Below are 12,807 nucleotides of genomic sequence, written 5' to 3'. Positions count from 1 at the left end.
CCGGGTAAGGTAATATGGAGGATAGGCTGTTACCCAAGCAGCAGATCCCCCCTCTCCACATTGCTGAAATGGTCCAATGGAAAGGCAAGAGCCAATACAACTGGTTCCAGCAATGTCGCAGGAGTTGGCAGAACGACACATGCTGCCTTCGGGACTCCAGCTCCGGATTTTGCCTCTAGGTTAACTCCTGAAGCCTTTTCCATGAGTGGATATAGCCACAAGGCAGTGGAGGTTTGAAATTGGAGTTTTCCTTCTCCTGACAATTATTATCTGTGGAAAGACTATTCTAGCTGTTTTAAAAACCAGAGAAACAGTAGGACATACATCTGAATAACCTTTATAATAATTCCACTAGGAGTGTGCTATTTATATTTTTTTACTCCCAGAATTGTTTTTTTAATCTCAAACTCAAACCCAAACATACAGACACCTAAAATTTACTCACCTGAAGAAAAGGCCTAGGTTGAAGGCTTCATGACCTATCTCTGGTGTAGCATCTTATTTAAAAAGGAAGCTGTGCAGGTGCTAGCTGAAAACACCAGGATAGCTTCCTTTTTTAATAGGAAGCTAGGCTGAAGCTAAGCCTTTCTCTAGGTGAGAAAAACCTAGGTGTCTGTAGATGAGGGTCTGTCAGGTGGAACTCCCAGAATGGAATCCAAAACGTCCAAATGGCACATCCCTACCTGACACACCTAGCTTCAAGCAATAGTATCCTGTGTTCAGATGATGGAGTAAGATTCACAGGCAAGTTAAAGGAACCATTTCTGGTAGGAGACTGAATAGCTTGTGTTTACAAGATTTCAACTCATTTATTGTATGTCTTAGCATATTGTTCCATGAGAATGTAGCCAGCGGCTTAGACTCTAAGCTCTCCTTCTACAATAAAAGGGGCTTCTTTGAGTTGATGGCAAACAAGGGAACTATTTTTCTTGAGTTCTCCTTTCCTATGCCATTTCCCATTCGAGTTCCACAAAGTCTTCTAACCTTCCAGATATATATTTGGAGACACAGAAGCCTACAAGAAGAAAGGAAAAAATCACTGAAATTTGTCTCCCCAGTTACAGGACCATCCATGAAGGAAACTCTCCTCATAAGGATGCAGGAACCAAAACGGCATTTGTATTTAATGACCACTGACAAATCTAACATTCTATTTCACTGCAGTTCAGAATGATGTCCTCTAAGACTAATGTAATTTTTGTCAGATGGGAGAATCAAATATGAATTAGTCAGAGTATATTTGTGTTTGTTTTTTTACTTTCACTGCATGTTCTCTTTCTGACAAATTATGCAGCATATACACACATTCGCAAACACCCAAACAGATGTATTTATCCTGAGTAAAATTCTTGTTATATACACGCAGTTGTCACAATCCAAAAAAGCCCCACCCACCCCAAACAAACAAACAAACAAACAAATAAAAACAAAAAGCACCACCCCACTGACAATATCAGAAACTCTTGAAATTACAGTGGTTTTCTGAACTTGCAAATCTCATTGTATTACTCTACATTAACAGCTTCTCTCCAGTTGCTTCCTTCCATTATAGAACAAGCACTTAACATTCTTCAGTAATCATCTGGCAGACACAGTGGTATTTGTCTAAAGAACAGGCAATGGGCCATTTGTTTTTTCCAAGGTTATTCAGTGATGTCATCTCCAAGGGGTCAAAGAAGATGGCAAATCTACCAGTTTTATGATATGCCTTTGAGTCATGATACCATGCAAGTATCAGTAAAGAAGATCATGCGGTATATACGTTATAAAAGAAGAAGGAAGCATACTAAAAACTTTAGCCTCGTGTTTTACATCAAGTACACTGCCCAGAGTGGCCTTGGCTGCCAGATGGGTGGTATATAAATAAAATAAAATAAGTAAATAACATTTCTATTGTCCTGATAATCACTATATCCATATTCCTAAATTATGCAGCAATTCCTCCATTTTCACTGTCCTCTATAATCTAGAAAAGGCAATTCTATAACAAATTTCACTTTTAGGCAAAGGACTGAATTCTGTTTGTCCTGACCATTCACATGTCTCTAAATTTCTTAAGGAAACATCTATAAGATCAAAAGAGGATAAATAAGGACTGGATTGCATCTGTTAGTGGAAGTTTACAGAAGAACAAACAAGCAGAAATCGAAGCAGTGAAAATATGAATGGTGGTTAAGTACAAAAAAATTACATATTTGACCTTTTTGAGGTTGAATTATATTTGGTTGCCCAGAGCAATATAATCCAACATTTATCAATATGGCTCAGTGCATTATTCTTTTTCTGTCACCCAAATAAAATGCCAGAATACCTTTTGTAACATTGTGGTCATCGGAAATGTCACTTCTTCATATCCCCATTTGTGTACTTACCTGTCGTAGGCGTGTACTTACCTGTCGTAGGCGTGGCCTCTCCAGAGGCCACGCCTACTGTTTATTACCTGTGTATTACTGTTGAAGCTGTTTCCACTACTTCACTTGAAACAAGCACACAATTCTTGACCCACTTTAGCTGCCATGAATTCTGGAGTTTGCAGTTTTTCTAAGCAAGGACTAGAGTTCTCAGCCAAACCGCTCTCCCGGTGCTCTCTCCTGAATGACAGCAGGGAACCACAGATTTTCTTTTCTGTGTGGCCAGTTTTTAAAAACCTTTACAATTCCTTCCAATTTTTCCATTGCTAAAACTGAGTAAATGCCAATTAAAGAGTGATGCTATAAATCAAAGGGTGGATATGAGGCTACATACAGCCTACAAGATTGTTTTATGTGATCCCAAACTGTCCTGCAGCCTCCTCCAGCGAAGGGTTCATTAACACCACTGTTTGGTGTGTTGTGGGGGCCAGTTGTTTCTTTTCCAAGACCTCTTCTGGAATCAAGCAGTGGCTTAATAAGTGACCTGCTTCAGAATATCAACAAATTGGACACTTCTCTTGCTCCTCTGCATAGGGGGCAAAGGGAAGTGAAATTATTTCTTTTACCTTTGCTAGACCACAGCTTATTTGATTAAATTTTTTAATTATTTTTTTCTTTGCATTTGTGTTTAGTGTCATTCAAAACCACAGCTGTGGGCAGTTTCTTGATCTGCAAGAAAAACAAGACAAAGAAAAAATTAATTTAATCTAAGGGATTCGGCACATCAGTGATAGTCTAGCACAGGCAAAAAAATTATTTCCGTTTCCCTACCCCTCATTAGAGGAGCAGAAGTGTTCAATTTTCTGGTATCCTGAAATGACGTGCTTAAAAAGCCACATCATGATACAAGAAATAGAGTAATCTGAGGTTGGTATGCCATTTAGATGCAAGGATCACGCCAAATGATATATCATTTCTGCCCAAACTTAAGTGACCCTATGTCGACCACACCAGTCTGCACCAAAAAGGCTAGTGTGGTCGCACAAAATGCAGCTCCTGGAAGCTGCCGGAGTGGTGATTCATCTTTCAATTACATCATAGAGTCCACCTGCACACTTTTTAATACCTGCTAGTAGTCATTTTTTTACTTTCTTTTTTTTATGCTGTGTGTGGCCTTTGGAGGGTGCTGGGGTCAGAATACTGGTCCCCAGACACCCCCCCCCAAGTTGCCTGTTCTTATATACAATAATGGTGCTACTCTTAAAATGCACCTTACTAAAATGGCAGTGATTGAGGAAAATAATTAAAAAAATTAATTGCATCATAGACTTAGGGTCTTAGCACTGGGCTATTTGAATATTTTAAAACTAATGTTATGTTAAAAAATAAAATAAAATGCTTTTGGGTTATAACAACAGAATAAGGTAGTGAACAAGAAGATGGTTAATAGCGGTAGTTCTTACTGAAATAATTTAAAAGTTAACATTATAATGTTTTAACACTCTGGGCAAATTTCTGTTGGTATAACTTTGTGGAGTATAATCTGGATAAGGCATCCAAAGCATTTAATTTAAAGCATTTAAGAGCTTCCCATCCAACTCTTTTTTAAAAACACACTAGGAAAAGGTAAAAGAAAAAATTTAAAAGAAAACTATTCTCAAGTTTAAGGCTTTGTCACCGCCAGGCCAAGGCCAAGATAATCCATACTGGAGTATCCCCCATTATCATATATAGCTGTGAAAGGGATGAACAAAAAGCTGGTAGGGAACTGCTAGATAGCTCAGATAAGAGGTTAGGAGTCCGATTCCCTACTTTGACAAGGGCTGGCCTTGATGATCCATAGGGTCCCTTCCAGTTATGTGCTTCTAAGATGATAATGACTGTCTTTGTCATTATAAAATGAACAGTACATCTGAAATGTAGCCTTACACTTATCATGGCCTGCCAGAAAAATAAACAAATGGATGCTAGATCAAACCCAACCTGCACTCCGTCTAGAACTTTAACATGACTAAACAGAGAGTAGCTCACACGTTATGAAAGGACGTGACTCCCTCTGAAAGAAAACAATGTTAGGGACAACGGAAGGCAGCAGGAAAAGAGGAAGAACAGACATGAGATGGCTTGACTCAGCAAGAAACCTATGGCCTTGGAGTTTGCCAGACCTGAGAAAACGACTGTAATTCCTAAATTTGCCCTAAATCCGGCCCAACTTCGCACACATAGAGATAACAACAGCAGAACGAATGCCCTTCTTCTTTGAAAAAGGGCTCTGCCTTAAAATTTCGTTTTACACCTACATTCCAATCCCAGCAACCCTTCACACAAACATGCACACGTGTTTTGGCCACAACTATATAACCTCCACCTGTGGCCTTGGAGGCTTCGAGATGAAAAAGGCGAGGGCTTTCCCCCCTTTTTTTAATCTCCAAGCTCTCTTATCTGCAAGCGCTTCCCTTCAGGGGAACTGAAAGCGAAAGCGCCCGCGCTCAGCGAAGCCTTCCCGCCGAAACCGGCGGCGAGCACCCGGGGAGAGGAAGGCGCCCGGGGGTGCCTGCCGGCTTGGCCGTCCATGGCCTTCAGCTTGGCGGAGGACCTGCTGTGCCCCATCTGCCTGGCCCTCTTCCAGGAGCCCCACATGCTAAGCTGCGGCCACAATTTCTGCCTGGCCTGCCTGAAGAGCTGCGTCCCCGAAGGGACGTGCCCGGAGTGCCGGCAGCCCTTCGAGCGGGGCGACCTGGCCTGCAACCGGGCGCTGGGCAGCCTCGCCCGGAAAGCCCGCCGCCTCGGGCTCGACCAGGAGCCGCCGCTGCCAGGCGACGCCGCCGCCGCCGCCGCCTTCTTGGGCCATTTCTGCGAGGAGCACGACGAGCCGCTGAAGCTCTTCTGCAAGCAGGATCGCGTCCCCATCTGCGTGATCTGCCGGGACCTGCCTGAGCACCGAGGGCACGACTTCCTGCCCACCAAAAACGCGGTGGATTACGCGCAGGTGAGAGCCGGAGTCGCCCCTTTCCAGACCTGCAGTGCCGTCGTTACACGCGTGTTTCTTCAGAAATAAAAATCGCACCGAGTTGGATGGGATTCAGTCCCCAAACTAGGAAAAATTTAATTTTTCTGTGTTGAAATTTCCAGAATCACTCCGGTATTCAGTGGCAATCCTGGTTAAGACATTCCATGCTCCCAGAAAAAAAAAAGTAACTTTTCTGGACAGTGCTCCCACTTGAGTGCGGAACTAAAGGATTAGTTCTGTTACACCAGAAGTAACTCAAAGCCCTATTGCATTTCAATGTATTTCTTCTGCCTGCTGGCATCAGATTTAATGGTCTTTCGTAACTCCTGTAGGGCATTTTTTCAGATGCATTCAAGAGAATAGGCTATAGCAGTGGTTCTTAACGTGGGCGATAATGCCCCCCAGGGGGCGATTTTATTTTTCAGGGGGGCGGTAGAACGAAAAGGGGCGGTGTGGGGGCGCTGGAGCAGAAGGGGGGCGGTAGGGGGCGCTGGAGCAAGCCAAACCTGTGAAGATGGCTGCAGCCTTTTTACAATGTGCATGAATATATATTTTCCTCCAATCTTAATTTAGTATCAGAGTTTTCATTTTAAAATTTTTAGTTCCTGCATTGCAGTTTGTTTTTATGCCCTTTTTATATTTCTTTTTGTGTCTTAAAATTCGCTTGCAACCAAATCATTAAATGTTACTTTTTGGGGGCATTTCATTTTCTTGGAATTCAATTTTGTTTTCAGGGGTCATTGGATTTAAGTGTCTTTAAATAAATAAATAAATAAATAAATAAATAAATAAATAAATAAATAAGATATCACCGCGGGGAGGGGGGCGATGATAACTTCCTCAATGGCTCAAGGGGGCGTTGCTTTCAAAAAGGTTAAGAACCACTGGGCTATAGCTATGCAATCTATCAAAACTCTTGCAGTAACAAAATGTGCTAGTTTTTTAAGGTGTCAGAATTCTTAGTTGTGTTTGGGAAGAATCTGTGAATCCTGTTTGTTCTTCACTTTTGATTGTACAGAATCACAGTCCATGTAAGATAGCATGGGGAGTGTAACAGGGTTGAGTATGTACTGTAATCCTAGCGGCTGGATGTGTCAGAAATTGTATTGGACTACCAACAGATGGCGGTGCTGCCAAAGTGCTTCCAAATTGTACATTTTTGTTGTTGTGATAAGGGAAAAAATATGAAATATGTTACAGCAGCAACAATGCCCCTGTAGTAATACTCCATTGACTCATAAATATTAAGGGTGCTTTAAAACTCCCCTTTTTTCAGTCCTTCCAATGTCTGTATGAAAGTTTCATAACCATCCCTTGTCACAAACACACACAAAATGCTTTCTAATCTATTTTTTCATGTCTTTTCCCCTGAAGTTTCTACCTAAATAAATTCCCCAACCTTTGCCTTCCAGTTTTGACTCATGAAACCAAATTATCTGATGAGTACATTTGTGTCATCTCTCATGCATGGGTGGCCCGCCACATCTGACTGGACTCCAGTTCCCATCAGCCCCTGTAAACATGGCAGTTGGCTGAGATGATAGGCCTTGAAGTCTCAGAAACACTCATTCCCCACCTCAATTGTGATGTCAAAAGACGCAAACTTTCTGATTATAGAGAGGATTTAAAACAACAACAACAACAACAACAAAAAATAATTCTGGATCCTCTGTTCTAATATTCCCTAGTCTGCCAGTGCCCTTGTGCGAAAGATGTGCTTACTGATGCTTATCCATGGTGTGTTTCTCGGTTCACAGAAAAAACTAAAACCATACCTAAAGTCCCTGAAGAAGAAACTGAGAGACATGGTTATCAACGAGTCTGATCAGCAGAAGGAAATTGCAAGCCTTGAGGTAAAAATAAAGAAACCCTCAAAGCAGTTTTTGATAGGAAGGGAGCATGATTCATAAGAGACTTCAGAAGCTTCACACTTCCTAATACAGTGGTGCCTCGCTTAACAGTGATAATCCGTTCCAGGAAAATCGCCATTAAGTGAAAACATCGTAAAGCGAAAATAAAAAGCCCATTGAAACGCATTGAAAACCTTTCAATGCGTTCCAATGGGCTTAAAACTCACCGTCCAGCAAAGATCCTCCATACGGCAGCCATTTTCGCTGCCTGTATAGCGAGGAATCCGTCCCTAAACACAGTGGGGAGCCATTTTAGTTACCTGGTGGTCATTTTGAAACCGCCAATCAGCTGTTTAAAAATCATTGTTTTGCGAAGCATCGGTTCCCGAAGCAGGGAACTGATCATCGCAAAGCAAAATTACCCCATTTAGGCTATCGTTGTGCGATCACAAAAAGTTTGTCGTAATGCGGGGTAATCGCAAAGCGAGGCACCACTGTATGTTCAAGCTTAATTTCCTGTCAGTGCTGCCTAAACGGGTTGGACAGAGGCTAGGATAAAAACATACTAAAGGAAGCACTAGAAATAAAACCTCCCCACATGTGAAGTGTTTTCATTTCATCTACCAAGATCATTAGGCAGATAGCCTCCTGTGGAATAATCTCGTATAGTCTGAAGTGTAGGGGCATCTTGAGTATCTATGGTCTAGAACACTGCGTCTCAACCTTGGGTAACCCAAGTGTTCTTGGACTACATATCTCAGAAACCCCAGCCAGCACAACTGGTGGCAACCACCCCTGTGTGCCCACGTGCAATTCTGCCCCCACTCTGCACAGCCTTTCTCCTCCTCCAGGCACCAACAGTGATTGTTTACATCCCCTTTGGTTCTGGTCTTGACAGAACTCCACACGGGGAGATCATGTGCATGAGGAGCAGAGCAGGCTGAAAATTAGAGGGAATGTTCGCTGGTGGTAAAGGCTTCTGGGAATTGCAATCCACGGATACCTGGGTTCCCCCAAGGTTGGGAACTGTTGGGCTAAGTTGGCTTCCTTTAGGGCAGATATTACAGTCGTGCCCTGCTTTACGATTACCCCGCATTACGATGAATCCGCCTCACAATGGAAAACGATGGTCTAAATAGGTTTTTTTTGCTTTGTGATGATCAGTTCCGTGCTTCGGGAACCGATTCTTCGCAAAATGATGTTTTTTAAACAGCTAATCGGCGGTTTCAAAATGGCCGCCGGGTAATTAAAATGGCTCCCCGCTGTGTTTAGGGACGGATTCCTCGCTATACAGGCACCGAAAATGGCCGCCGTATAGAGGATCTTTGCTGGACGGTGAGTTTTTAGCCCATTGGGACGCATTGAATGGTTTTCAGTGTGTTTCAATGGGCTTTTTATTTTCGCTTTACAACGTTTTTGCTTAACAGCGATTTTCCTGGAACGGATTATCGCCGTTAAGCGAGGCACCACTGTATATAACAGTGGGGTTCTAATGAAAACATTCTGCTCCATGCTTGCACAGAATAAAAGCCTCAAGCGGGTCAGATAACTGTGGTGCTACAGCAAATGTGAGAAGCCTATGGTCCATGGTTGCCTATGGCCTTCAAGGCCATTTTTCCATATCTCCTCCCTCCTCCCTGAACAAGTCAGCCTGCGATTCAGCCTAAATCCATCAGTGTGTAGTTCATTAGCATTATTTGAACTTCTCCACCTTCAGCCTTCTGTGGCACCAAAGAACTGCCTGTTTTCCAAGGTTTTGGGGTGCATGGAGGGAGGGCAGGGAAGGGACAGTCATTTGAATTCTGATGGAAGCAGCAGGATCCAGCATAAGTACACATTTGTGTCCTGAACTCTTTAAAAAAAAAGTTTAAGTTTTGATGCTTGATTTTTAAAAGTTGCTTCTTTCTGGTTTGATTTTTTCCACTATTTCCAGAGTTGTACCGAAGATACATTGAGTTACATTGGCAAGGAATTTGGGGTTCTCTATCAGATCTTGCATGAGAAGGAAGAAGATATTAAGAGGCAGTTCCAGGAGCTGAAGGAGCTGAATCTGGACGAGATGCAGGACGCCTTAACCTCTTTTAAAGATGGCATGTCCTCATGCACTAAGCACATTGCCAGCATTAAAGCGGCATTAGCAACTACAGATCGTGTTGCCTTTCTCAAGGTAAAGTGTGGCTATTTTCAGAGATTGAACTAGAGGGTCACTTAGCAAAAGAAAAACATACCGCTTATAATAATAACTTTTGAACTACAGAGCTGGAAGGGACCCTGTGGATCATTGAGTCCAGCCCCTCTCAAGGAGACACAATGGGGAATTGAACTCTCAATCTCTGGCTCAATAGCCAGAGACCTAAACCACAGAGCCATCCAGCAGCTCATGCTTAAAGCACTGTCTGGGTGGTTTACAATTATGCAGTTCCCCCCCCCGCCCAGAAATATGAGTACTTACTTTACTGACCTTGGAAGGATGGAAGGTTGAGTGAACCCTGAGGATTGAACCCTAAGTTGTGAGCAGAGATTGGCTTCAGTACGGCAGTTTAACCCTGCACCACAGGGCTCCTTACTTACCTGGCTGTTGTCAAAAGAAAGTCCATAATTCCTTCAAGGAAGAGTACGGATCCACATGGATATGGAGAGTTTGATTAGAAGAGTTCTTTGGACCTTGTAAAATGAAAAAAAAAAATTGGGTGTAAGCTTCTTAGCTGAATACGCTTTCATTGTTGTAAGCCGCCTTGGGTCCTTTTCAAGGAGACAGGCGGGGTAAACATGTTTTAAATAAACAAGTAAATGAATAAATTTTATACAGCTGCCTTTCATAGGGTCTAGCTGCAGGCCCACTCACAGTGTGAGAACTTCAGATGAGGATGTTCTCCAGAACCCATAATTGTTCATCATTAGCTGTGCTGGTTCGTGGGAATTAGAGTCCAAGAACATTCTAGAGAGCTACAAGTTGCTCTCCCCCCAGTCTATAAGAGAACTTCATTATAGGCCGTTGTGGAATAGGTTAGCTCTTATCATTGTTCACTTCTAGACGGTGGTGTTTGGATATCTATAGATAGTTAAATAGTAATGTCATTAACAGAGCATGTTGTTTAATCTGTCAGCTATATTGATGGGAAAGAATGTAAATGAATACATTTCAATTTTTTCCTTTTCATATAGGACTTCAAGGACCTGATAGACGAGTAAGTGTGTGTATGTGGGATCTTTCTATGTATTATAGTTTTCTACTCCGTTTTCAAAAATCTTTCTCTTCTATTAAATGTTGACACATGGACAAATGCACATGGCCAACTGTCAGCCTCCCAAACATAAGATGTGCATGATTATGCCCAGCAAATCACCAGTAGAGGTGAGCCTCAAGTATGTTTATGTGCAGCTGTACTCTACAGAGTCTCAGGGTGTATTCAGACGTAATTGCTTCCATTCATGTTGCATAAAAAACATCCTACCTCTTACCTTCAGGATAAAGGAGGGCTCTTGTAGTGACCGGTGTGTGAGGGAAGCACAACAAATAAAGGATAATATTTTAGATGCCTGATGGCAGAGTTGGCCCTATCCATGGGCAGAGTGAGATAACTACTTCACACAGCTTGCAGGGAGAGAGTGATGATGGTCTCCCATTTCTTCCTCCTGAACTCCCTAGCTGTTTGCTTCTCCATTAAAAAAAAAAAAGATCCCCTGAAAATAAACCCTAATGTATTTTTTGGAACACATTAACCGGTTTTTAGTGCATTTCAATGGGATTTTTACTTTCGCTTGATGACAGTTTCGTTCTACAGCAATTTTGCTGGAACAGATTATCGTCGTCAAGCGGGGCACCACTGTACCTATATACCTATATAATTAAGAGTAATTTTTATAAAATTGTAATTGTAGTGGAAATGAACAGTTTGGGAGATGGGCTTGGAACTAAACCTGTAAATTGTAACTTTTTAGAGTAACTTTCAAGACTCTTTCTTTTAATACGGATAGACAAAGGAGAGCCCCCCTGATGCTGTTGAACTGCAGCTCCCATCAGCTCCAGGCAATGTAGACACAAGTGAGCAACACTAGGAGTTGTAGTGCAGCAGTGTTGGGGTGGGATCACATTTTGCCCATCCCTGGTATAATGCTTGCTTGCTTGCTTGCTTGCTTCATTCATTCATTCATCCATCCATCCATCCATCACCCATCTGACCATAATTTGGTACCTGTTTCCAGAGTCAAGGAGGGTCATTTCAAGTGTGTAGAAGATGACACTGGCAATGCGAATTATGAAGAGTGGGGCACAAGTGATGAAGAGAGTGACTCATCTGATAAAAGCCCAAGTGACAGTGAGGGGGAGAAGTCAGCCCAAGCAGAGCCTGGCGATAACAAAGGACCGGGGACCATTCTGCTGGAAGAAGACAAAGATGACAGTGAAGAAGAAGAAGAAGAAGAGGAAGAAGGGGTGCAGGATGACAGATTGGTACCAGTGATGACAGAAGTTGAAGAATTCACTGCCTCCTTAGACTTTGAAGCCTGGAAGTTAATGTTGAAGAGTATAGAGCCAAAGGAGGACTAAAACTGCGCATCTGCAGTTAATCGGAAAGGGTGATCATGACTCTAGCTTTGCAAGAAACTGCACCCTGGAAGTAAGACAAATGGCTCTGGGTAGAGTTACTTGCTGGACTTCAACAGATGGCCCTAAGCACTCGGATTAGAGGGGGGGGAGTGGAATTCAATTCTCTGTAAGAATGGCTGAAACCAGAAACTTTGGCCATTGCCATGAGGCAGTAATGTTTATTTTCATTTGTTTATTATAGCAAGCACTGTTTTCAGATATTTATTCAGTGGGAGTGTGGTCTGTCTTTTGACAACAACTCCCAGACTGTCTCAGTCAGCAGGGCCCATTCATTACCTATGCAGACTTGCGGATTCTATATGTTGTACTCCAGGAAAAAACATTTCTAGTTTCATTTGGGGATATGGACACTGATTCTCTAGTATCACCATTACTTTTCGGATTAATTAAACTTTATAACTGAAAATTTTATTTGTTGTTATCTTTTGTATACCCTGGCCAGAAGCTCAGAACATTTTTTTTCATTTTTCTCTCTTGCCCCTGTATAGTTTTCCCTACAGTGTCCTTCTTAGACCAGAGACCAAAATCCTGTTTCATAATCTGTGCCTGCATAAGGATGCTGACATCGGTGGCAGAGGGAGAGTTGCAGTAAATTCTACTTCCATCACAGGATTCCCACGCCTTGTTGGGATTGATCACATCTATGTTAGAGGTGCACCACAGAACAGAAGCAGAAACTCTTAATCACCTAAAATCTTCATCAGTGACATAATCCCGCTTATGTATGCGTAATTTATAGAACAGGGTTTGGGCCGTAAAGCTGACGGGAATCAAAGGGCTCATCTAATCGAACCTATGCCAGTGCAGGAAGTTTGCTGCAGTGCAGATGGCTTGCCTTAGCCATGTCAAGGGCCACGTTCCAGATTTGCCAGCAGCTGGGGACCACAAGGGGCAGTGGCTAATTTATAATTTCTAGAGTTTGTTTGTAAAATTGCTACAGTGAATTTCTCTTAACTGAAAATTTGATTTAATTGGGGTGGGGAGGTT

General features: G+C 42.4%; 1 protein-coding gene and 1 long non-coding RNA gene across 2 annotated transcripts; one reads left to right on the top strand and one right to left on the bottom strand.

The window, feature by feature from the left end:
• Positions 1–371: 371 nt before the first annotated feature.
• LOC144587578 (uncharacterized) lies at positions 372–4,664 on the bottom strand. Its single transcript, XR_013542725.1, has 2 exons — positions 2,312–4,664; positions 372–1,015 (listed from the first exon to the last, which is right to left on the bottom strand). It is a non-coding gene; the product is annotated as an uncharacterized LOC144587578 (long non-coding RNA).
• Positions 4,665–4,785: 121 nt separating this feature from the next.
• On the top strand, positions 4,786–12,226 carry LOC110071213 (nuclear factor 7, brain). Its single transcript, XM_020778930.3, has 5 exons — positions 4,786–5,340; positions 7,119–7,214; positions 9,145–9,378; positions 10,377–10,399; positions 11,418–12,226. The coding sequence occupies exons 1-5, from the start codon at positions 4,924–4,926 to the stop codon at positions 11,758–11,760; spliced, it is 1,113 nt and encodes a 370-aa protein (XP_020634589.3). The 5' UTR covers positions 4,786–4,923; the 3' UTR covers positions 11,761–12,226.
• Positions 12,227–12,807: the final 581 nt, after the last annotated feature.

This window comes from Pogona vitticeps, chromosome 2 (assembly GCF_051106095.1).
Source record: "Pogona vitticeps strain Pit_001003342236 chromosome 2, PviZW2.1, whole genome shotgun sequence".
In the NCBI taxonomy this organism is placed as follows: Eukaryota; Metazoa; Chordata; class Lepidosauria; order Squamata; family Agamidae; genus Pogona; species Pogona vitticeps.
Note: the sequence above shows the minus strand (reverse complement) of the source record. Positions and strands in the feature narration are given on the sequence as shown.

What these genes read in the sequence shown, in the direction of transcription:
- LOC110071213 (XM_020778930.3), top strand. Translation starts at nt 4,924, where the DNA reads ATGGCCTTCAGCTTGGCGGAGGACCTGCTGTGCCCCATCTGCCTGGCC. An exon ending in ACGCGGTGGATTACGCGCAG is followed by an intron (nt 5,341 to 7,118) that starts GTGAGAGCCGGA and finishes CTCGGTTCACAG; the next exon opens with AAAAAACTAAAACCATACCT. An exon ending in ATCGTGTTGCCTTTCTCAAG is followed by an intron (nt 9,379 to 10,376) that starts GTAAAGTGTGGC and finishes CTTTTCATATAG; the next exon opens with GACTTCAAGGACCTGATAGA.